The sequence below is a fragment of the Saccostrea cucullata genome, unplaced genomic scaffold, assembly GCF_032062105.1.
Source record: "Saccostrea cucullata isolate Sc308-1 unplaced genomic scaffold, CSIRO_AGI_Scuc_v1 ctg9410, whole genome shotgun sequence".
Classification (NCBI taxonomy): domain Eukaryota; kingdom Metazoa; phylum Mollusca; class Bivalvia; order Ostreida; family Ostreidae; genus Saccostrea; species Saccostrea cuccullata.
In genome coordinates, this window is record NW_026925626.1 from 1 (window position 1) to 26380 (window position 26380).

A 26380-nucleotide genomic window follows, 5' to 3' on the forward strand; every position below is an offset into this window, starting at 1 on the left:
TTAAATCACAGGTTTAAATACCAATGAGGAACGGTGAGAACGGTCCTTCAAAAGGGACCATAAAAACTTGTCCAGTGTCACAGAAGATGCTGTCTCAAAAAGATCCCACTGCTTAATGGCAAAAAAGGGCTTACACTGTATTACGTCTAAATTTTTGAGCAATGGGGAAATGTTCAAATGTCGTCCCAACAAATCTCAAAGGGATTAAAAGCAAAGAAACAACCAATCTTTAAGGGTCTAATTAAAGAAAATGACACTGGACGTCTCGAGAAGCTAAATTTTATATTTCAAAACTATTTGAAAAGAGTATTTAAACAATATTTAAATTAACCAAACCGAATCTACAAATGATTAAAATGCTATATAAAATGATGTCATACATGTGTAGTCAAGAAGTTTAACCCGTAAATGAAGGCATGAAAAAGTACAACTGAATTATATTTCTCAGGATGAATATGCACACATAGATATCACAACCCCTATGATTACATAATGACATATTGTTAACAAGAAACGTAGATGAATTGTTTATTAGATCAAAACTCAAATTAAATAAAATGCACATCTCGACGCTATTTTGTTGCCATCAAATGCTTGAAAATTACAGTAGAACAATGTCAGCCGTTCTGATAAAAAATTTAAAACTGATTTTGATGAAATTGTATTTTATAAAACTTGGTTGACAATAAAAATAATTTCTGAATCATATTATTGAAAAAATCTTTCCAGTCGGCAAGTTTTAGTTGGGTCGGTTGCGTTAGGGGAAACAAAAGGTATTTTTATTTTGGCCTAAGTCCTATCGTGTCGATAAAAATTTGAGTTTTTTTCACGTGATATGCATACGTGTACATAGCTTTAGCAGGTAGTATATATTAGGTCCTTGGTTTTAGACAGCAGGAGAAAGTGTGCAATTATTATTTAACCCCTCATCAGAAAGTGTTTTATGTATATATATATGCAAAAGTCAAAACGTTTGTACGATATTCGAAGCAACTGTTAATCATCTAAAACAACTCCAATATGACTAATTAAAAAGTTAACGCACACCGCACGAATGGCCATAGCATTAGCTCTTTGAGCCTTTGATATGGAGATAAGTATGAGTATTCAAGATCAAAAGTCCACGAAAGAATACAAAAAAGGAGCAAAGCAAACATGGACCTCCAAAACATCAGAACTGGGATCAGGTGTCATGGAGGAGTGAACATTCCATGCCCATCAGTCATACCCGCCGTGTGCTTCTTGTCATGATCGGGAAATTAGGGAATATCAATTACCAATTCAGTGTATAAATATGGACTAACAATTAGTGAAAAACTAATCAGTTTTTGGACTCAATTATAAATTATTTTAGCTATAAACAAGATTATTGTATCTGCCATAGAACTAACGAAATTATGACTTCAAATGAGACTGCTTATCAATTATAAAATTAAGCAGAAAGTAATGCATGATTAATATACATGTGCTTCAATAGAAGCAAGACAAATGCATATAATAAACACTAATCATGTAATAAAAACATACCTTTATGTGTCCATCCTTGTAAATGGAACCTTCCTGGCTAGACCTCTTTCCAACCTTATCATCAAACTTCTTCTCCATATTCATGAGAACTGAAGAAAGCACGAGGACTAAGAAATATCTGGTGTGAGGCTTAATATGCACAAACACTGCCCTGCAAAGTCAGTCATGGTTATTTTTTTCTCTGGATGACCCGATACATCTTTGGAAACTCGTAAAATTCCTGATAATTCTGATTTCTCAGGAACATTTTGTCTGCCGTCTTCAACTACTTCCTTTTTCAGGAAGGCAGCAGCTTCATTTCCTTTACGCGACTCAGCCGAATTCAAGCTCTCATGTTTCATTTCTTCATCACTGGACAATTCTTTATCACTTGTTCTACTGCCTATCTCCGTTTGAAATCCTTTCTCTTCAACATTCAACTTTTTCTTGTCACCAAATAAAACTGCAGGCTGTTCTGAATTACTCTGTTGTTCGCTTGATTCATCAATTTTAACTTTAAAGCGTTGTTTTTTTGGCTTGATGAATTTACTGCAAAACAAAAATTACATATTTGAATTTTTTTCTTTTTAAAGTAATATATGCCGTATGAATGCCGATTTGTATGTAAAACAAAATGATCAAATGATTTGAAACACACAAAGTGTAATGGAAAAATAATATTTCCACAAAATTTAACTATAAAACTCTTTGTAATAACAGAACAATAAAGCAATATTTGCAAACAAGAATTCAGTCTTTTCATGAATATTGAAAAAGGAAGTGCGTAAACAGTAGGTCTAAATATAGACACGTATGTCCACGGGAAATTATAGACAACGAGGCATGTTGCATTTTGACAACGATTATTAATAAAAGGTTAATATGCGTCATAACAGAGTATAGATGGTTGATACTGATTACATTTAAAGATAAGTTATATTTAATAGTAACACGCCATCCATGTCAAAAGTGAGTTGTATCTCAAAGGGCTAACCTAACTTTCCTGACGCTGTGCTTGTTTATCAATCTAAAAGTAGCGACAGCGTCACGTGGTGGATTTACTTAAAAATAGACATTATTTTCCTTGCAGGATAATAAATAATTATAATTTGATAACTTTAAAATGAGTTTTATTTAAATGGTGTAATTTACAGCATTTTCGTAACTTTTATGGTAATCAAAATATATAAATTTCCAGCCGTATTTTAAAATGGCGCAAGTTATAGAGTATATTACTTTAATCATTCTATTAATTTCTTTAAATTCAAACATAAATTTTGAACATCACTAGTTTAGCTGATCCAAATTATTTCATGAAATTTAGAACAAGTCAGACATGAAGGTCATCTCTCTCTCTCTCTCTCTCTCTCTCTCTCTCTCTCTCTCTCTCTCTCTCTCTCTCTCTATCCTGTACATGAATTAATTAAAAGAGTTGTTCAAGATTATAATGGAATTATGATAAGTTTTATTTATTCAATGACATTGGTTTAATTTTCAAGGTCATGATTCAGCTCATTCGAATATTGCTAAAACTAGACATTCAAAGTTTTTATGTCACAAATTTAATCAAGAGGCCCAGGGGCCACAGCGCTCACCTGAGCACATCAGGCTTGAATTAACTCCAACCCACCCCCATCCACCCCCCTCCTGGTGTTCATCATTTGAACAAACTAGAATCTGCACTACCTGAGAATGATTCCATATAAATATCATTAATCATAGCTTTGAATTACTTGTAAAGAAGATATTAAAAGGTTTCCCTATATATCCCTAAGTAAAACTGGGGTCGGCCATTTTGGCCCCAGAAGTTATGGAGAAGAAGATTTTTAAAAAATTTTTATATATATATTCCTATGTAAAACTTGGGTCGGCCATTTTGGCCCCAACCTTGCCCCGGGGTCATGATTTGAACAAACTTGAATTTGCACTACCTAAGGATGATTCCACATGAGTTTTATCTTTCCTGGCCCAGTGGTTCTGGAGAAGAAGATTTTTAAAGAATTTTCCTATATATTCCCATGTAAAACTTGGGTTGGCCATTTTGGTCCCACCCTTGCCCCGGAGGTCATGATTTGAACAAACTTGAATCCAAACTACCTGAGGATGATTCCACATGAGTTTCATCTTGCCTGGCCCAGCGGTTCTGGAGAAGAAGATTTTTTAACAAGAGGCCATAGTTTATTTGATGCCCTGTCCCATGAGCAAAAAAAAGAATTTCAAAGAATATGTGTATTTCACTAAATAATCTACATATCCCTTCCATTAACCCCTGGTCCGGAGGCCAGGAAATTCACAATAATACTTGAAGTTACCTAAATGTACATACAAGTAACACAAAATCTCATTTCTCTATGTCTTTTGCACAGGTGCTTGTGTTGTTTTGAAAAGGGCAGATGAGGGATTAGGTGCAAATTAGCGAATTTACTGTTTGTGTGTAAAGTACATTGAATATTGTCAATTTCTAAACATGGAATGTTTCATGTGATGTTCTGATGTCTGAAAGAGTTTCTTAATATTTCTCACAACAAATCATCTACAAATATGGCTTTTTCACTTTTTAAAGTCTTCTGAGAATAAAAAACAAGAAGTATGTAAAGTTACAAATAAAATTTTTAATAAAGTTTTTTAAAAACATATTTGGAGTGTTAGGAAAAATATTTAAAATCATTTGAAACTAGAAATATGTCCATAGGACATGAATGCCCCGCCAAGGATATATCAGTAAAGCAACATGAAAGTTAGTATGTGTTTAAAATTTGATCAGAATATCCAGAATAGTTATGCAGCTGAATTGCTTGTTTGGAAAATATAGGTCAGATCCAGCATTCGAAGCAAGTCTGGTAGTGTCCATCCCTAGATGCATCATCCATGCAAGTTTGGTTCAGGTAGGGCTTATAGATACTTGGGAATGAAAATATAGGTCAGATCCAGCATCCAAAGCAAGTCTGATAGTGTCCATCCTTAGATGCATCATCCATGGAAGTTTGGTTCAGGTACGACTTATAGTTACTTGGGAATGAAAATGTAGGTCAGATCCAGCATCCAAAGCAAGTCTGGTAGTGTCCATCCCTAGATGCATCATCCATGCTAGTTTGGTTCAGGTAGGGCTTATAGATACTTGGGAATGAAAATATAGGTCAGATCCAGCATCCAAAGCAAGTTTGGTGGTGTCCATCCCTAGATGCATCATCCATGCAAGTTTGGTTTAGGTAGGACTTATAGTTAGTTGGGAATAAAAATATAGGTCAGATCCAGCATCCGAAGCAAGTTTGGTGGTGTCCATCCCTAGATGCATCATCCATGCAAATTTGGTTCAGGTAGGACTTATAGTTAGTTGGGAATGAAAATATAGGTCAGATCCAGCATCCGAAGCAAGTCTGGTAGTGTCCATCCAAAGTTTCATCATCCATATAAGTTTGGTTCAGGTAGGGCTTATAGTTACTGTGAAATGAAAATATAGGTCAGATTCAGCATCCGAAGCAAGTCTGGTATATTGTCCATCCAAAGATGCATCATCCATGCAAGTTTGGTTTAGGTAGGACTTATAGTTATTTGGGAATGAAAATATAGGACAGATCCAGCATCCGAAGCAAGTCTGGAAGTGTCAATCCCTAGATGCATCATTCATGTAAGTTTGGTTCAGGTAGGGCTTATAGTTACTTGGGAATAAAAATACAGGTCAGATCCAGCATCCGAAGCAAGTCTGGTAGTGTCCATCCTTAGATGCATCATCCATGCAAGTTTGGTTCAGGTAGGGCTTATAGTTACTTGGAAATGAAAATATAGGTCAGATCCAGCATCTGAAGCAAGTCTGGTAGTGTCCATCCCTAGATGCATCATCCATGCAAGTTTGGTTCAGGTAGGGCTTATAGTTACTTGGGAATGAAAATATAGGTCAGATCCAGCATCCGAAGCAAGTCTGGTAGTGTCCATCCCTAGATGCATCATCCATGCGAGTTTGGTTCAGGTAGGACTTATAGTTTCTTAGGAATGGACATGCTTTAAAAACTTTAACCTGGTCACTCTTCTGGAAAATGTAGGTCAGATCCAGCATCCGAAGCAAGTCTGGTAGTGTCCATCCCTAGATGCATCATCCATGCAAGTTTGGTCCAATTATGGCTTATAATTTCTTAGGAATAGACATGCTATAAAAACTTTAACCTGGTCACTCATCTGGAAAATGTAGGTCAGATCCAGCATCCGAAGCAAGTCTGGTAGTGTCCATCCCTAGATGCATCATCCATGCAAGTTTGGTCCAAGTGGAGCTTATAGTTCCTTAGGAATGGACCTGTTCCAAAATCTTTTACCTGGTCACTCGTCTTGAAAATGTCGGTCAAATCCAGCATCCGAAGCAAGTCTGGTAGTGTTCATCCCTAGATGAACCATAGCTCTCATCAATATCTATCAGCATATGAAGTTTGATGAAAATATCTTGGATAGTTTCTTTGAAACTTAGCTTTGAACAGAGCTAAACACAAAGTGTGACGGAGGGACGAAAGGACGGAAGGACAGAAGGACGGAAGGACGGAAGACGGACATGACAAACACTATATGCCCCGGCCATATTCATGGCGGGGCATAAAAAAAGTTTAAATGAAAGGAAAATTGGTATTTAAAATACTGGATTTGGAACAGCAAATTTGGAAGATTTTAACTACTGAAATTGTAACAAGTTAACTAAATTGACAGGTTGGAAAAACAAAGTATAAAACGTCATCATTGAAATCTATATCTACTCTTTAAAAACGTCTAAAAACAAGAGGCCCATGGGCCACATTGCTCACCTGAGAAGCTTTGACCATTCTGTTCTTTACCAGATTTCAGCCCTTGTTATACATAATGCATCCCCACATTACCCCACTGATCATAATTTAGATATTTTGAAATCTACACTACCCAATGATTCTTCCATTGGCACATATGTTTCAGCTTTTTTGGCCCAGTGGTTCCTGAGAAGAAGATTTTCAATGATTTTTCCTATATATTTATATGTAAAACTTTGATTCCCTATAATGGCCCAGCCCTTCCCCCAAGGGTCATGATTCCTATAATTTAGAATTTACACTACCCCAGAATGCTTCCACATAAGTTTCAGCTTTTCTGGCCCAGTGGTTCTTGAGAAGAAGATTTTCAGATTTTCCCCATTGTGGCCCCGCCCTTCCCCCGTGTCATTATTTGAACAATTTAGAATCTACATTATACCAGGATGCTTCCACATAAGTTTCAGCTTTTTCTGGCCCCGTGGTTCTTGACAAGAAGGTTTTCAAAGATTTTTTCTTATATTTTAATATAAAACTTTGATACCCCATTGTACCCCCCCCCCCCCTTCCCCTGGGGGTCATGATTGAATAATTTGGAATCTACACTATACAGGATGCTTCCACATAATTTTCACCTTTTCTGGCTTGTGGTTCTTGAGAAAATTTTCAAAGATTTTTCCTATATATTTCTATGTATAACTTTGGTTCCCCATTATTGCCCCAACCATCCCTGGGGTCATTATTTGAACAATTTAGAATCTACATTATACCAGGGTGCTTCCACATAAGTTTCAGCTTTCTGGCCCGGTGGTTCTTGAGAAGAAGGTTTTCAAAGATTTTTTCTTTATATTTCTATATAAAACTTTGATACCCCATTGTACCCCCCCCTCTCCCCTGGGGGTCATGATTGAATAATTTGGAATCTACACTATACCGGATGCTTCCACATAATTTTCACCTTTTCTGGCTTAGTGGTTCTTGAAAAGATTTTCAAAGATTTTTCCTATATATTTCTATGTAAAACTTTGGTTCCCCATTGTGGCCCCACCCAACCCCGGGGGGTCATGATTTGAACAATTTAGAATCTACATTATACCGGGATGCTTCCACATAAGTTTCAGCTTTTCTGGCCCGGTGGTTCTTGAGAGAAGATTTTCAAAGATTTTTCCTACATGTATATATTTCTATGTAAAACTTTGATTCCCCATTGTGGCCCCACCCTTCCGCGCGGGGTCATATAATGCTCGGTCATTAAACAAAGATATTAAAGACTTGCAGTGTGACCCATATGTTTACTCAGTAGACATTATTGGAATTGCAGAATCAAGACTAATTGAGTCAGACAAGGATGAAGATTTTACCATGATAAGAAGTGATGCTCAACGACCTTTGAATGGAGGCAGGCCATCTCATGGATTGGTTGCCTATGTAAAAAATACTTTAAACATTGTAGATGTGGCTATATTTTCTACATTGAAAGTAGAATTTTTAGTGATAGATTCTGTCATATCAGGTTCTTTTGTGCAATGTGTGTTTTTGTACAAACAACCTAAATGTTCTTCAACACATTTTTTGAAAATACTACAGGAAAAGCTAAGACCTTTAGTCAAATTGGATGAACACCTTTTCATTGTGGGAGACATTAATACTGATGTGGGTAATGGTGAAAATAAAAGTATCCTTAATTTCATGAGGAAAAAGTTTTCCTGCTTCCAAGTAATACTGGAGCCAACAACTAAATATGACAGTACAATTGACCTAATATTTTCAAACAGGACATCTGTAGGAAGTGTTTTGTTTTCATATATTGGTCAGATCACAGTTCAGTGTTTTGCGCTTCTGACATTTGAGGTAGCATCTATTCAAAACCATCTTTAAGTAATTTTTGAAAGACAATGTTAAAGAGAGGGGTTCTAATGATTAAATTCAAAACTTATGATCAAAAGTTATTACCTGTTATATTTTGTAGACTGTAGCATACCCAAAAAGTCTTAGCATGTCTTCAGGTAACATGTATTCAAAACTATCTTTAAGTAATTTTTAAAAGACAATGTTAAGAGGAGTAGGGGTTGTAATGATTAAATTCAATACTTATGATCAAAAGCATTACCTGTTATATTTTATAGACTGTAGCTTACCCAAGATGTCTTAGCATGTCTTAGCTGACAAAGTTAAACAATTCTATGCAAATAAGTCCCTAGGATACCTAAATATGGCAAAAAAATTCAAAACGGGTTCATAGTGACCTACATTTTAATCAACAAACTCAGTAAACCAAAGTTCCATCAACTGACAGAGTTTGATCTTTTTATTTGCATTCCCCTAAAACCCAAGATGCATACTGACAAAGTTTGATGATTCTAAGCCAATTAGTACCTGATATACTTAAATACAGCCTAAAATGTTAAAAGTAGGTCACCTTGAGCTACTTTTTTATCTACATTATTAGAAAAACCCTAAATGCATCAATGACAAAATTTGATTATTAGACACCAATAACTACTCAAGATGCTAAAATATATAGCCTTAAAATGTCAAAAGTAGGTTGCTATGATTTATTTTTAAGTACATGATTTTTGAAATCCAAAGTTACATCAACTGACAAAGTTTGATGATTCTTAGCCAATATGTTTTGAGATATGAAAAAGTAAGTCAACATGACCTACATTTTGGTCGACATTCTCTGGAAACCCAAGAAACATCAACTAACAAAGTTTGATGATTTTAAACCATAAGTACAGGAAAACTTCGTTATCTCGACATCGACGGGACAGTCGGAATATCCGAGGTGTCGAGATATCAGAGTAGAGACTCGACGTCCTTAATTTTACTGCATAGTAAAACCGAACAGACGTGCAACTACAAGTACATACATGTCTTCACTTAAATTGTAGCTCGTTTGTTCCAGTTATCCCTTTACATTTATTAGAAAGAAGTTATTCAAAAATGTTATTTATGAAATGCTTTCTTTTTTTATCGAAATCTCATGTCACTAAAAACCGTTTTTCAACCAGCATTCGATTCGTGTGCCATTATCTCTGTCAGAACAGGATACGAAATGCGCTTTATAAACTCCAAACCAGAACGGTACAAAGTGGACTTCAGAGATATGGAAAAAATTCATGCGTATATTTTTGAAATTATTTCATTTCAGTTCTTTTTTATTTCAGAATTATTCATCATTAATTTTCATTTCATTTTCAAACCAAAATTTTATTGGAATTGGGCATTTAACAAACTTAATGATGTTACGTATTCATCCATATAATGGCTGATCGATTCAATGATCGTGCATGTCGTAAATTTGATTGATTCATGTTGAATGCATTTTTACCAAATTTTTTAAGTTAAGGTAGTTCTATACTCGGCACTAAATGGGCTCAATCTTTAAAAATCTGCTTTTATATGATAGACATACATTCCAACAATGGAAAGACACAATAAAAATTATATGTCAACATGTTTACTTTTCCGCTATAGCCTATCGGAGTATATAACCCGAAATGTAAAATATTGAAAATTTACCTATCCTAGATTTTGTTGTATATAAATCAATTAAAGTCAAAATATTTAACTTTAATGCCCGAAATAGAGTAGAAATATGTTAGTAAACAATATATAATCATTGTTTTGCATGAATCATTATAAATAGATGCACTTTGTTAGGATATTGTATCAAAATTTAATGTGAGAAAATATGCTTCACAGGACAATCTCGGTCATTTAAAAAAAATTATGGACTCAAACTTCGTAAATTTGCATTATTTTTAGTAAATTATATTTAAGAAAAAGAATAAGCTTTAAACAAGAAGCCCATGGGCCACATCGCTCACCTGAGAACTGTGGCTAGGAAAAAGTAGAAATTGGTTTATTATTGAAAAGTTTAAATCCAAAACTAGTCCCATGACCTGTCATGGCTTTGCTATTCTTGAGAAGATGATTTTTAAAGAATTTACCTATATATGTCTATGTAAACCTTTGATTGGCCATTGTGGCTCTGCCCTACCCCCCAGGGTCATGATTTGAACAAACTTGAATCTACACTACCTGAGGATGCTTCCATATAAATAATATGATCAATTATGGCTTTGCTATTCTTGAGAAGAAGAATTTAAAGAATTTTCCTATATATTTTCTATGTAAAGCTTTGGTTGGCCATTTTGGCCCCGCCCTACCCCTGGGGTCATGATTTGAACAAACTTGAATCTACACTACCTGAGGATGCTTCCATATAAATATGATCAATTATGGCTTTGCTATTCTTGAGAAGAAGATTTTCAAAGAATATTCCTATATATTTCTATGTAAAACTTTGGTCGGCCATTTTGGCCCCACCCTAACCCCGGGGGTTATGATTTGAACAAACTTGAATCTACACTACTTGAGGATGCTTCTATATAAATATGATCAATCATGGCTTTGCTATTCTTGAGAAGAAGATTTTTAAAAAAATTTCCTATATATTTCTATGTAAAACTTTGTGCGGCCATTTTGGCCCCGCCTACCCCTGGGGTCATGTATTGAAACAAATTTGAATCTACACTACCTTAGGATGCTTCCATATCAATATGATAAATTATGGCTTTGTCATTCTTGAGAAGAAGATTTTAAAGAATTTTCCTATATATTTCTATTTAAAACTTTGGTCGTCCATTTTAGCCCCGCCCTACCCCCGGGGGTCATGATTTGAACAAACTTGAATCTACACTACCTGAGGATGCTTCCATAAAAATATGATCAATTATGGCTTTGCTATTCTTGAGAAGAAGATTTTTAAAGAATTTTCCTATATATTTCTATTTAAAGCTTTGGTCGGCCATTTTGGCCCTGCCCTACCCCCGGGGGTCATGATTTGAACAAACTTGAATTTACACTACCTAAGGATGCTTCTATATAAATATGATCAATTATGGCTTTGCTATTCTTGAGAAGAAGATTTTTAAAGAATTTTCCTATATATTTCTATGTAAAACTTTGGTCGGCCATTTTGGCCCCGCCCTACCCCCGGGGGTCATGATTTGAACAAACTTGAATTTACACTATCTGATGATGCTTTCACATAAGTTTCATCTTTCCTGGCACAGTGGTTCTTGAGAAGAAGATTTTTAAAACATACCACCAAATTTTCATTAATTCCCAATTACCTCCCCTTGAAAGGGGGCATGGCCCTTCATTTGAACAAACTTGAATCCCCTTCACCCAAGGATGCTTTGTGGCAAGTTTGGTTGAAATTGGCCCAGCGGTTCTCTGAGAAGAAGTCGAAAATGTGAAAAGTTTACAGACGGACAGACAGACAGACAGACAGACGGACAGACGGACAAAATGTGATCTGAAAAGCTCACTTAAGCTTTCAGCTCAGGTGAGCTAAAAATTATATGTTGACGCATTACTTTTCATGGTATGAGCTCTACACTAAAGGGACCCCCCTAATTTCTTTCTTTCAGAAGTAATATATTGCCACATATTCCTGTAAAACTGTTAATGTTTTAGTGGATACTTGTATTAACAATGTTGTACATAATTTAAAACAATAATTATACACACCCAAAACTATTGTCCCTAAAATTTATCTTATTTTACTCAAAAAAAAAACACAAACTAAAACACACTTGTCTGTAAATTGTAGACGATGAAAATGAAAATAATTGACTGATTCTCAGAAACTGGATGATTTTGTTACAGAAAGTTACCAAGCATGCTGCAAGTGAATCAACTTTTGTCAAATTCTTATATTCAAAGGATAATTTTGCATTTTTGGATTCGTGGGTAAGCAGGTTGGGAGGGGGGGGGGGGGGTTTGGGTTTTATTCAATAATAATTATTTAAAGTAAATTTTGTAATATTTGATTAGCAAAATCCATAAATTGGCAAAGTCAAGTCATAGTTATTACTTTTCTTCCGAATTATCACTATTAGTTTCAACTTCACGCACGAACAAAAGTCCCCTCGATAGTTTGATACATGTTCTGATGTAGCATGTCCATGGTCCATGTTTTCGGCGCGGCATATAAAACATGCATCATTCACAGATATATTGTTTTATTACCTAAATATTTCTGTCAACCAAAACTTGTTCCAAGCCTTCTCATTTTTTATTAATTTATCCGAAGCTGTAGAATCTATTCTTGTTGACGCGACCGACTTCGAGCTAAATCGTTACGGGATATTTAAAACGCTAAGTAAAAGTCAAACCAATATAGTTTAACAAGAGGCCCAAGTGCCTTGAATCGCTCTTCTGATAAATTGTACAATCTATCACTTCTATTTGAAGCCTCTAACCCTACGTATCCTAAGACCCAAGTTGCATTACTTATAAAGTTTGATGATTCTTAGCCAATTAGGACTGAAAATATTTTTTATAATAAAGCTACAAAAACCATAAGTACATCACAGTAACCTATATTAAGATTGAAGTTTTCTGAGACTCAAGATGCATTAATAAACAAAGATTGAAGATTCAAAGCCAATAAGTATTTGAGATATTTAAAAGTAGGTCACCATGACCTACTTTTTGTCTACATTCTTTGAAAACCTCAGAATACATTCTCTAACAACCAAATATGCATCAACAAACAAATTTTAGTAATTCTAAACCAGTTATTACCATAGATACTTTAAATAAAGCCATAAAATGTCATAAAAATTAGGTCACCATGACCTAATTTTTGGACATCATTCTCTGAAAACCCAAGATGCATCAACTTACAAAGTTTGATGATTCTGAGCCAATAAGTACTGTACACACTGAAAAAAATTCCATAAAATGTTAAAACTAGGTCACCGTGACCTACTTTTTGGTCGTCCTTCTCTGAAAACCCAAGATGCATCATCTCACAAAGTTTGATGATTCTAAGCCAAAAAATACCTAATATATTTAAATAAAGCCATAAAATGTAAAAAGTAGGTTACTGTGACCTACTTTTTGGTTGTCACTCTCCGAAAACCCAAGATGCATCAACTCATAAAGTTTGATGATTCTAAGCCAAAAATTACTATAGATATTTAAATAAAGCCATAAAATGTCAAAAGTAGGTCATCATGACCTACTTTTAGGTCACCTGAGTAAACTCAGGTGACCTATTCATCCGTTTTTGTCCGTCGTCGTCCGTCGTCCGTCGTGCGTTGTGCGTTAACATTTGAACATTTTCAGCTTCTTCTCTGCAACCACTGAACCAATTTTAACCAAATTTGGCATAAAGCATCTATGGGTGAAGGGAACAAAAAGAATCTGAATTACATGGTCCCTGCCCCCCTGGGGCTTCGGGGGTGGGACAAAAACCACTAAAATTAGTGCAATCTTTAAAAATCTTCTTCTTCACTCCTGGACATCAGGATGTTGAACTGATGGTATGATTGTAATAAATATTAACCTCTCTACCAAAATTGTGAAATTCATGACCCCTGGGCTTAGGGGTCAATCTGGAGGGTGGGGCTAAATTGGTTGTATGTTAAAATGCATAACATCTTGAAAGATCTTATTCTGAACTTCATAACACCAAATTACATGCAAGAAAAGTTTTTGTCAGCTTTATGTTTTAAAAAAATTATCAACTTCATGTACATGAGAAAAGAGAACTTTTTAAAAAGTATTATATTGCAAAAATAATTATTTTAGATCTATCCGGGAATATAGTTTCCTATTGTACAAGCTTCAATATTTACGCAATATTTACGCATGCGCACAATCGACTGTATGTTTGGTTTGGAGAGTAAGACGCCATTTGCATTTTGGACCAGAGTACATACTCAGAGGCAGAGAATCTATCTTTTATTTTAGCTCTAAGGTTTAACTTAACGAACGGTGGGTATGAATGTTGACATTTATGAGTTTATACGGCATGGAATATATATGACGTGTTTTTGTAATCTGAGCTAGTATTAGCGTGTTTACGTCTCCCGCGTTGTACCAGAGGCGACATCGTGCGATGAAAGTTTGTTCGAGTGTTTTAAACGTTGTCGCCTGCGAGCTGCATTATTTATGTACTAATAAAATTGATTTATTGGGTGTTTAATATGCTGTTTATTTATATGTTTGGAAAATATACTTAAAACATGAAATATGATAAAATGTTTATAGTAAACTCGATTCTCATTATATCGCGGGTTTCATTGTATCTCGGTATATCGCAAAAATGTGTATACATAGCCTATATACTTTTTGTTGATAGACAGTATGAATGTTGTCTGAATGTTCAATTTTTTGATGATTAAGAAGTACGGAACATCCGTTTGAAAAAAAAATAAAAGGAAATTTTCAGATTTCCAGTCCCATTGTAATTATATTTAGACCATTAGAATTATATCCTCGTAAAAATTATAATAAAGTTCATCTTCTAAAGTCTTTAGTTTATAAAAATGTTCACTTTTTCATGTAGAATAACCATCGTAAATTCAAAAATAAAAATTGAGGCCTGTGTCATTTACAAGTTTCCATGTATTTCTATACCGCGATACAATGAGACTCTCCAATTTAGGAGGTAAATAAGACTTCCTGTTTTAAAAATAGACCACAAATTAAACGATGCAAGCTTGGAAAATAATTGGACACTGAAAAGTTAGGCCAAAGTCACAATTATAATTATCATTTGATGTAAGGTAAAAAAATAAAAATTAGAAATGACACGGTTTATGCCAAAGAATTAAGTACCGCGATATAATGAGACACCTGTATATAATAAGTTAGACAGTGACAGTCACTGTACATTGTAGATCTACACAACTTCCTTGTTTGCAGTTTAAAAAAAAACACGGACGCGTCATGATTTCAAAATGGACACAATTAATATTAACTTAAAATTACATCAGTTTTATACAGGTCGGTATATATATATATATAAATCACTAGATTTAGCTATGTAGCTTGATTTACTTACTTAGCTTTATTTACATACCCGAAGAAGCTTATATTTAGCTACCAAATCAATTAATTCATAATATGTTTTACGGTGTGACCCTAGGCGAGCACAGTTGTACCATCAAAAACACTTGAAAAATTGATCAGCAACTTCAAACATGAAGCTGCACGAGACATCTCAACTAGCTGTGACGTCATGGAGCTCGTCGGAGCTTACGCAGACAGCTGAGCCAGAGTGTCTGGTTGAAACTGTAGACCCAGTGCAATTTTGGTCGAAAAACATTGCAGAGTTATTTTTTGTTTCTTTGAAAGATTTCTACAAACTGAAAGTCTTTTATCATGTTTTTGCTTAATGTTAGTATTTACTTATTTTTTTGTGCAAGGGACATTGTGTAGTTAAGGGATTCTTGGGAATGTTTCACAGAAAAATTTGCCTAAAGTATGTACAGATTTCCTTCCATATTTCTTCTGTTCTTACACGTTAGTCTATTGAGCTCGCTGCGCTTCTTATAAAAAAAAAAAAAAAAACAACATTTTTCTCAGGGAGTGCAGAAAATCTCATTTTGATGCAGTGTTCATTTTCAACTTTGAACTAATCTGAAAACAATTCAAGTAAAAATCACTCTTGAAGAATTGTCTTTCTGCACAATTGCAATCAAAATTTTGAAAGTTTTGGGGCTATGTACATGATGTATGACTGTTAGAACATTTACTCCTTGAATGAAATGACAAAGAAGTCCAGTTCTGGTTAACATGTTAAAAGGTTGGTAATTATTCAGCATAATGTGAAGTAATCATATTCGGTCATGTCTCACTGCACGCATGAGAGAGGACAGTTAACCAAACAATGAATCTTGCATGTTTAACTCCAAATTGTTCAAACGCAGCAATGTATAAACTGTCTCTGCTTTTGATTGTTTTTAGGTCACTTGAGTAAACTCAGGTGACCTATTGCTATCACTTTTCGTCCGTCGTCGTTCGTCGTGCGTCGTGCGTTAACATTTAAACATTTTCAGCTTCTTCTCTGAAACCACTGAACCAATTTCAACCAAATTTGGCATATAGCATCTATGGGTGAAGGGGAACAAAAATTGTGAATTTCATGGGCCCTGCCCCCCTGGGCCTGGGGGGTGGGGCAAAAACTACTAAAATTAGTGCAATCTTTAAAAATCTTCTTCTTTACTCCTGGACATCAAGCAGTCAAACTGTTTTGCATGATTGTAATGAGCATTGAGTCCTCTACCAAAATTGTGAAATTCATGGCCCCAGGGTCAGGGGTTCTGGTGTTAGGGTGGGGCTCTATAGATTATATAGTGAAAATACATAAATTCTTTGAAAATCTTCTTCTCTGCTCCTGGGTATTAAATAAACTAACTAAGTGCATAATTATGATGAGCAAGAGTGCCTCTACCAAAATTGTGAATTTTATGGCCCCAGGGTCAGGGTTCTGGTGTTAGGGTGGGGCTTCTTAGATTATATAGTGAAAATACATAAATTCTTTGAAAATCTTCTTCTCTGCTCCTGGGTATTAAATAAACTAACTAAGTGCATAATTATGATGAGCAAGAGTGTCTCAACCAAAATTGTGAATTTAATGGCCCCAGGGTCAGGGGTTCTGGTGTTAGGGTGGGGCTCTATAGATTATATAGTGAAAATACATAAATTCTTTGAAAATCTTCTTCTCTGCTCCTGGGTATTAAATAAACTAACTAAGTGCATAATTATGATGAGCAAGGGTGTCTCAACCAAAATGTGGAATTTATGGCCCCAGGGTCAGGGGTTCTGGTGCAAGGCGGGGATCTATAGATTATATAGTGAAAATACATAAATTCTTTGAAAATCTTCTTCTCTGCTCCTGGGTATTAAATAAACTAACTAAGTGCATAATTATGATGAGCAAGAGTGTCTCAACCAAAATTGTGAATTTTATGGCCCCAGGGTCAGAGGTTCTGGTGTTAGGGTGGGGCTCTATAGATTATATAGTGAAATTTCATGAATTCTTCTCTGCTCCTGGGTAATAAATAAACTAAATAAGTGCATAGTTATGATGACCAAGAGTGTCTCTACCAAAATTGTGAATTCTATGGCCCCAGGGTCAGGGGTTCTGGTGTAAGGGGGGGGGGGGGGGGCTCTATTGATTATATAGTGAAAATAAATGAATTCTTTGAAAATCTTTTTCTCTGCTCATGGGTATCAAATACACTTACTAAGTACATAGTAATAAAAAGCAAGAATGCCTCTTCAAAAAATGTGAATTTTATGGCCCCAGTGTCAGGGGTTCGAGTGTTAGGGCGGGGCTCTATAGATTATATAGTGAAAGTACATGAATTCTTTGAAAATCTTCTTCTCTGCCCCTGGGTATTGAATTAACTAGCTAAGTGCTTTGTTATGATGAGCAAAAGTGCTTCTACCAAAATTGTGAATTAGATGGCCCCAGGGTCAGGGGTTCTGGAGTAGGGGGGGGGGCTCTTTAGATTATATAGTGAAAATACATGAATTCTTTGAAAATCTTCTTCTCTGCGTCTGGGTATTAAATAAACTAAATAAGTGCATAGTTATGATGAGCAAGAGTGCCTCTTCCAAAATTGTGAATTTTATGGCCCCAGGGTCAGGGGTTCTAGTGATAAGGTGGGGCTTTATTGATTATACAATGAAAATACACTAATTCTTTGTAAGTTTTCTTCTCTGCTCCTTGATATTAAGCAGATGAACTACCTATGTAGTTATGATGAGTAAGGGTCCTAATCTTCCAGAATTGTGAATTTCAAGGCCCAGGGTCAAGGGTACCATAAAGGAGGAGGGGGGGGGCTGTACTTATATACTGAAACTGGATGAATTGTTTGAAATCTGCTCCTTGGTATTTATCAAATATTTTTGAAAAGCAAGGGTGCCTTTTCAAAAATTGTGCAATGTGTGCATCTAGGCCTAAGGGTCAGGGGTTCATGTGTAATTGGGGCATTACTGATCATGCTGAATATTACTGATTACTTGAAATGCAGTTTTTGTTCCCCTACCCTGCCTATGGGTATTAAGTAAACAAACTAAGCAACTGCTAAGTGTATTGTTATGATGACCAATGGTGCCTATTTCAAAATTGTGAATGCCATAGCATCTGGATTAAAACATGAATAAAATTCAATCACTGGAAAGTTGTTGCATAATGCTCAGGTGACCTATAAGGCCCATGGGCCTCTTGTTGGATATCATTCTCTGAAAACCCAAGATGCATCAACTTACAAAGTTTGATGATTCTGAGCCAATAAGTACTGAAGATACTTTAAAAAACCATAAAATGTTAAAAGTAGGTCACTGTGACCTACTTTTTGGTCGTCACTCTCCAAAAACCTAAGAAGCATCATCTTACAAAGTTTGATGATTCTAAGCCAATAAATACTTAATATACTTAAATAAAGCTATAAAATGTCAAAAGTAGGTCACTGTGACCTACTTTTTGTTCGACAATCTCCGAAAACCAAAGATGCATCAACTCATAAAGTTTGATGATTTCTAAGCAAATAATTACCGTAGATATTTAAATAAAGCCATAAAATGTCAAAAGTAGGTCACCCTACCTAGTTTTTGTTCGTTACTCTCCAAAAACCCAAGATGCATCAACTCACAAAGTTTGATGATTCTAGGCCAAAAAATACCTAATATATTTGAATAAAGCCATAAAATGTAAAGAGTAGGTCACTATGACCTACTTTTTGGTTATCACTCTCCGAAAACCCAAGACGTTTCAGCTCATAAAGTTTGATGATTCTAAGCCAATAATTACCATAGATATTTAAATAAAGCCATAAAATGTCAAAAGTAGGTCACCATGACCTACTTTCATCACTTCTCTCCGAAAACCCAAATACGCATCAACTCACAAAGTTTGATGATTCTCAGCCAAAAAATACCTAAGATACTGAAATTTTACCATAAAATGTTGAAACTAGGTCATCGTGACCTATTTTGGTTGAAATTTTTTAAAGTCACAAGATGCATCTGCTGACCAAGTTTGATGATCCTACATCTCAAGGTAACCAAAATAAGCCTTTTAAACAATTCAAAAACAAACGCCTGCAAAATACAAAAAGTAGGTCACAGTGACCTACTTTTTCATAAAAATGTTTTAATGTCTCAAGATGCATCAATTTACAAGATTTGATGATTCTAAACCTCTCAGTGTCTGAAATAATTGGATTAATTGTTTTTAAAAGAATTAGTCATAAAGTTCAAAAAGTAGGTCACGGTGACCTACTTTTAGGTAACGTTGTTCAAGGGCCCAAGATGCATCAACGGACTAAGTTTCATGATCATAAGCCTTAACGTGCCAGAAATATGCCTTCAAATCAATTTGAAAACAAATGCTTACAAAATTTAAAAAGTAAGTGACTGTGACCTACTTTTGAGTTAACATGATGTGAAGTCCTGAGATGCATCAACTTACAAGATTTTATGATCCTAGTCCTAATAGTAAGCAAAATATAAACGTTTTCATCAATTGTAAATTTAGGTCAACTTTGAAGTGACCTTGAGACCATGCCCTTTGCCCCAGGGTCATGCCATGAACAATTTTTAATCTTCAACATATCCTTATCATTGTATGTAAGTTTGGTGAAATCTGCCTGGTGGTTCTGGGGAAGGAAGAAGATTTTTTGCAACCAGTACTTTTGGTTTTGTTTTCCTGATTATCTCCCCTTGTTTTAGGGTCCCAACCCTTATTTTAGTATAAATGGTAGCCCTTGGGCCAAGGATACCCTGTGACAAATTTGACACAGATTGGCCAAAGGGTTCTTGAGTTATGGCCCATATTCTGAAAAGTTAACACACACCGCACACCGCACACCGGACCACGCACACCGCACACCGCACACCGCACAAATGGCCATAGCATTAGCTCTTTGAGCCTTCGGCTCAGAAGGAGCTAAAAATCTCATCTCGGAAAAAGGAAGCGCGGTTCCGGTTTTACTATTCGTAAATGACGTAGTGCGGGTATAGAACTACTTTAAACTGAATTCATTGTGTATATTGTTCACTGTTATTCAGTTATTAATTTTTTTTTACAAAATGTTTAAGTTTAATTTTTGTTAGATTTTCGACACAAATAAACAGTTGTACATTTACACAGAATGGAGAAGATTAATCAATGATAATTACCCAAGCTGAACATTAAACAATTAACGTATTAGAGATGCCTGAGGGGGCTTTGGGATTCCTCTACAAACACATTTTTTACAGAGCAGTATGTAGTCAAAACATGGGTGTGAAAGGTGTGAATTTCTGACGACATCGGTTACAAGGAGTCGTCCGTGCATGACGAGCTACCAGCTTACAAACAATTAGCAGAAAATTGCACGATGTCGACATATAACAGGTACATTTTGCTCTTGGGACTGTGAAATACGTCGAGATAAGCGGGATAATCGACATTACCGAGGTCGACATATCAGAGTTTTTGCAAATCATTAATATAGTAAATAAAGCCAGGACCCTGGGCGGACGTCGACATATCCCAGAGGTTGTCAACATATCCGATGTCGAGATACCGAAGTTTACCTGTACCATTTATATTTAAATAAAACCATAAAATGTCAAAAGTAGATCAACGTGACCTCCTTTTTGGTTGACATTCTCTGAAAACCAAAGATGCATTAATTGACAAAATGTGATGATTGTAAACCAAAAACTGCCTGATATACCTAACTATAGACATAAAATGTCAAAAGAAGGTCAATGTGACCTACATTTTGGTTGTCACTTCTTCAAAAACCCAAGATGCATCAACTTACAAAGTTTGATGATTTTAAGCCAACAAATACCTAAGGTACTTAAATATAGCCATAAAATGTCGAAAGTAGGTCATTTTGACCCACACTTTAGTCGACATTTTTCAAAGTCCTAAGATGCATCTGTGGACCAAGTTTGATGATTGTAGGTCTGAAGGTAATCAAAATATGCCTTTTAAACATGCCAATAAGTACTGGATAATACTTAAATATAGCCATAAAATGTTAAAAGTAGGTCACTGTGACCTAATTTTTAGTACATGTAGGCGATTTTTGAAAGCCCAAAATACATCAATTGACCAAGTTTGATGATTCTAAGGCATTAAGTACCTGAGAATTTCAAAAGTAGGTCATCGTAACCTACTTTTTGATTGACATTCTTTGAAAACCTAAGATGCATCAACTGTCAAAGTTTGATGATTCTTAGCCAATAAGTACCAGTGATCCTTAAATAAAACCATAAAATGTCAAAAGTAGGTCACCTTGACCTATTTTTTGGCTGTCACTATCCTAAAACCCAAGATGCATTAACTCACAAAGTTTTGATGGTTCTAAGCTTATAAATACCTTAGGTACATAAATAAAGCCATAAAATGTTAAAAGTAGGTCACAATAACGTACTTTTTGGTAGTCACTCTCCAAAAACCCAAGATGCATCAACTCACAAAGTTTGATGGTTCTAAGCCAATAAGTACCTACGGTACTTAAATAAAGCCATAAAATGTCGAAAGTAGGTCACAGTGACCTACATTTGGACATCATTCTCTGAAAACCCAAGATGCATTAACTTACAAAGTTTGATTGTAGATACTTAAATAAAGCCATAAAATGTCAAAAGTAGGTCACAGTGACTTACTTTTTGGTTGTCACTCTTTGAACACCCAAGATGCATCAACTTACAAAGTTTGATGATTCTAAGCCAATAAATACCTAGGATACTAAAATACAGCCATTAAATGTCGAAAGTAGGTCACAGTGACCTAATTTATGTTCGGCACTTTCCAAACTCAAGATGCATCAACTCACAGTTTGATGATTCTAAGCCAATAAGTATCTGTAGATACTTAAATAAAGCCATAAAATATAAAAAGTAGGTCACTGTGACCTACTTTTTGGTCGTCACTCTCCAAAAACCCAAGCAAACAACTGACAAAGTTTGATGATTCTAAGTCATAAATACCTAAGATACTACTAAAATATAGCCATAAAATGTCAAAAGTAGGTCACCTTGACCTACTATATGGTCATCATTTTCCAAAAACCCAAGATGCATCAAATGACAAGGTTTGATGATTCTAAGCCAATAAATACCTAAGATACTAAAATATAGCCATAAAATGTTGAAACTAGGTCACCATGACCTATTTTTTGGTCGATATTATTCAAAGTCACAAGATGCATCTGCTGACCAAGTTTTATGATCCTATGTCAAAATGTAATCAAAATATGCCATTTAAACAATTTGAAAACAAATGCCTGCAAAATTCAAAAAGTAGGTCACAGTGACCTACTTTATCATGAATATGTTTAGAAGGTTCCCAAAATGCATCACTTCACAAGATTTGATGATTCTAAACCTCTCAGTGTCTGAAATAATTGGATAAAATGTTTTAAAAAGAATTAGTCATACAGTTCAAAAAGTAGGTCACAGTGACCTACTTTTAAGCTGACATTGTTCAAGGACCCAAGATACATCAACTGACAAAGTTTGATGATCAAAGGCCTTAAAGTGCTCAAAATATGCCTTCAAATCAATTTGAAAACAAATGCTTACAAAAGTGAAAAAGTAGGTCACTACATGTACTACTTTTGAGTTAACATGAGTGAGTCTGAGATGCATCAACTTACAAGATTTGACGATCCTAGTCCTAATAGTAAGCAAAATATAAACATTTTTATTATTTGTAAATTTAGGTCAACTTTGAAGTGACCTTGAGACCACGCCCTTTGCCCAGGTGCTCAGGTGACCTAATAAAAACTTGGAAAAATGATTTGATCCTTCTTTTATCTTTTCATCTTTTGCTTACATTTGACCTTCTAGTCTTTTAGCAGAATCACACATACATGCGTAAGCAATTTTTACGCCAAGTTTCAAGTAAATCTTGAACTCTTGTACTGTGTTTTTTTTTCATGCGCCCGCATCGATAAATTTGGGGCCTATATTGTTTTTGTCCTGTCTGTCTAGACAGTTTGTCTGCAAACTTTAACCTTAGCCATAACTTTTAAACTATGAAAGACAGAGACTTCATATTTTCATGCTTCACTTATTTAGCTCTTCAGATGACACAAGGTCAATGACATTCTGACCTTCAATGAGACCTTTATGCTAAAAATAGTTTTTTGTCTGCAAACTTTAACCTGTGCCATAACTTTTGAACCATGAAAGATAGAAATTTCATATAAAGTTGTTATGCATACTTCACTTATTGAGTTCTTTCAAATGACACCAAGGTTACCTTGGTTGTAACCTTTATAAATGCTAAAATACATGAAGCTTTCTTGAACATTCACTATAATATTTGAACCATGAAAGATTATAGAGACATCATATTTAATATGCATACTCCTAAGTTCCTTCAAATTACACCAAGGGCAATGGCCATTATGACCTTACTGTGACCTTTATTCTAAAAATAGTCTATTTGTACCTTTGCCATAAGATATATAGGAGATGGAAACTGCATATTTGGTTTGCAAATTCCATAATAAGTTCTTTAAAATGACATCAGGGTCATTGACTGTGACCTTAACTCTGACCTGTATGCTAAAAATAGCTTTGTCGTACTTTCGCCTTAACTTTTGAACCTTAGGAGATAAAGATTGCATATTTGGTATGTAAACTTCACTAACTTTGTTCTTTCAAATGGCACCAAGGGCAATGACTGTGACCTTGACTGTGACCAATGTGCTAAAAATAGCTTTTTTGAACTTTGTTGTTGCACATAGTGTTTCACAAACATATTTTGTTCAATATAATCTAGACATAGATCCTACAGTATTTTTTTCTGCAGAGTAACTGTTAAGTTTACCAGAGAATTCTATGTGTTACAGTCATGGCATACCATTTATGTGGGAGTGCTTGTAACACATGCGATATACCATGTCTTTATTATAATACATTATTTGGAATATTTCATCTGATTTGATTAAACCAGATGTCTCTGTTGAGACTGTAGCTCTACTGGTTCAAAAAAATATTTATAGCAAAGGAATAGAAAAAGTCACAAAGTCATTGACCTTGGTGGAATTGAAAGAGCTTAATTACAACAGCAATAATTAGAATAATGATCATGCTTCAAAAGTTATGGCAAAAGTCCCTAAAAAGTTATTTTTAGCATAGTCTCAATATCACAAGGTCATGACCTTGGGAAAGAGCTTTTATAGAGAGCATTCTTTAGTTCAAAAGCTATTTCGAAAAAGCAATTTTTAGCATATAGGTCACAAGGCAATAATGTTCATCAAAATAAAAAAATATGAATTAACAGGATTGTCAAAAGTTATCTAAAGTTCGAAAAAGCTATTTTTAATTGTGTGTCACAAGGTCATTGACCTTGAAATCATTTGAAAAACTGTATTGGTGGAGTAGCATACTTAATTGAAAGTCTCTATCTCTCATGGTTCAAAAGTTAATGCAAAGGTTAAAGTTGACGCTGGACACATAACATATAACGCATAATCTCAATATACTGGTCTCTGATCAGGCAAATTAAAGTCATACCCTTGATTGTTTTTCCAGTTACATCAAATATGTCAGCCTGGACATCAATTCCTCGTGTTGACTTTGAACTTTCCAGGATTTCTTTCAGGTCAATGCCCTTTAGTCTCTCCAGTAGGGTTGATTTCCCACTACCTGCACATCCAATGATCATCCCAGAGGCGTGGTACATGGTCGTCTCCCCTTTCTTCAGATTTTCAATGAAATTCTTCACTGACTCTTCTCCTCTCATCAAAATCTGCATTGGTACACCAACTATAATAAAATAAAACATCTATCATTGTATCACTGTTCTACTAGTTTGTGCTAAAATTTTCAAGGAAAACAGGTGCAGTTTATGCACACTTGCTTTTTCTTAAGTATTCTTTTTATAAGCAAAGTTAATAATATTGATAAGTAGGTCAAACATGGAGGTCAAGGTCATAAGTTAAAAATAGTAACAAGCTCAGAAAAATGTTGTTGATGGCAATGCACAAAATCAAATATGAAAGCACTTTTTCTTCATTAACAAAAGTTATTTGGAAAAATTGATAGTATTTGTTTATCAATTAGCCTGAAATATGCATTTGTATTAATTAGTCTTTGTAATTTATACACCAATGACTCAAGCTTAAAACATTCTTTAAATAGAATCTTGGATCCGAGTATCAAAATACAGATCAAAATATGCCATTTAATTTTTATACTGATTATTTGATGAGTATATGATGGTAACAAATTTTGATTGAGCTGAGTTACGTATATTTTCAATGTTTTCATGGTCTTTGATATTGATTACTGTTTAATATCTACCTATCCTTCATTTTACACAGTATATATTTACGGGAAGGACATACAATTTTTAAATACATCCTCATGTATTGTTGTATCCTGCCATGTTGGATGGATGAAAATATCCTCTCCAAGTTTTTCTATCAATTGTTCTGTTTGTTGTGGTGATAACCAGCAAAAGACTTCCCCCTCTTTCTTTGGATAGGCCCATGACCTGCAGTACTCAGCAATGTTGTCTTTTTCTGCCGAGGTCAGAAATATATCCACAAAATTAGGATTTTTAGCGAATCTAAGAAAACTGGTGTGCTTAAAGAAATCACAAGAAAACTCAACATTCACACTATCCTGTTTGAGTATTGGTTTGTACTTCTTTAAGTTGCTAAGATTGGACGGCTTTTTAATCTTCTTGAACTTGAATACTTCAGCAACAGCATTATACTTTTCTATCCAGTGTTGTTCTTCAATATTTAATTTGTATGAAGGGCAGAGCAGAAGGTACATCAAAACTGCATCTCCATCTACAAATAAACAGAAAGTCCATGTACCACAACACTCACTGTAGCTTTGGCTAGAGAAAAGCAGAAGAATTTAATTAAGGTATCCGATCCATATTAGCCCCAGATTTAATGGAATTGAATGCATAATAGATATGTATGGGCTGAATACTCAGTACATTTAGAACTATTTTTCATCTTTTAGTATGAGAATGTAAGAGTGGGATATGTCCTAATTTAAGACCTTTCCCTGCCCTTGACGAGTTATCTCCCTTTGATTTTATTCAATAAAATTATTTTTTTTTTAAAATTTTCTGGTAAATAAATCATTTCTAATTTTTCTTCTATTCAGATTTATCAAATACATCTTTTCCCCACAGAATTTTTTGATATTTGAAGTATTTATTTTTTTTATTTTAAAAAACTTGCGTCTTTCCAAAGTCTTCAATGCATTCTTCAATAATTAATTTCTGCTTATGCAATTAAATTTTTGAAAATTTCTCT

At 34.9% G+C, this 26380-nt stretch overlaps 1 protein-coding gene across 1 annotated transcript; it reads right to left on the bottom strand.

Moving 5' to 3' along the window:
* Nucleotides 1–1634: 1634 nt before the first annotated feature.
* On the bottom strand, nt 1635–25900 carry LOC134269384 (uncharacterized; the record flags this gene model as incomplete). Its single annotated transcript, XM_062751577.1, has 3 exons — nt 1635–2055; nt 24584–24866; nt 25448–25900. Coding segments are annotated over 3 exons (1157 nt in total), but the record flags the coding sequence as incomplete, so codon positions are not given.
* Nucleotides 25901–26380: the final 480 nt, after the last annotated feature.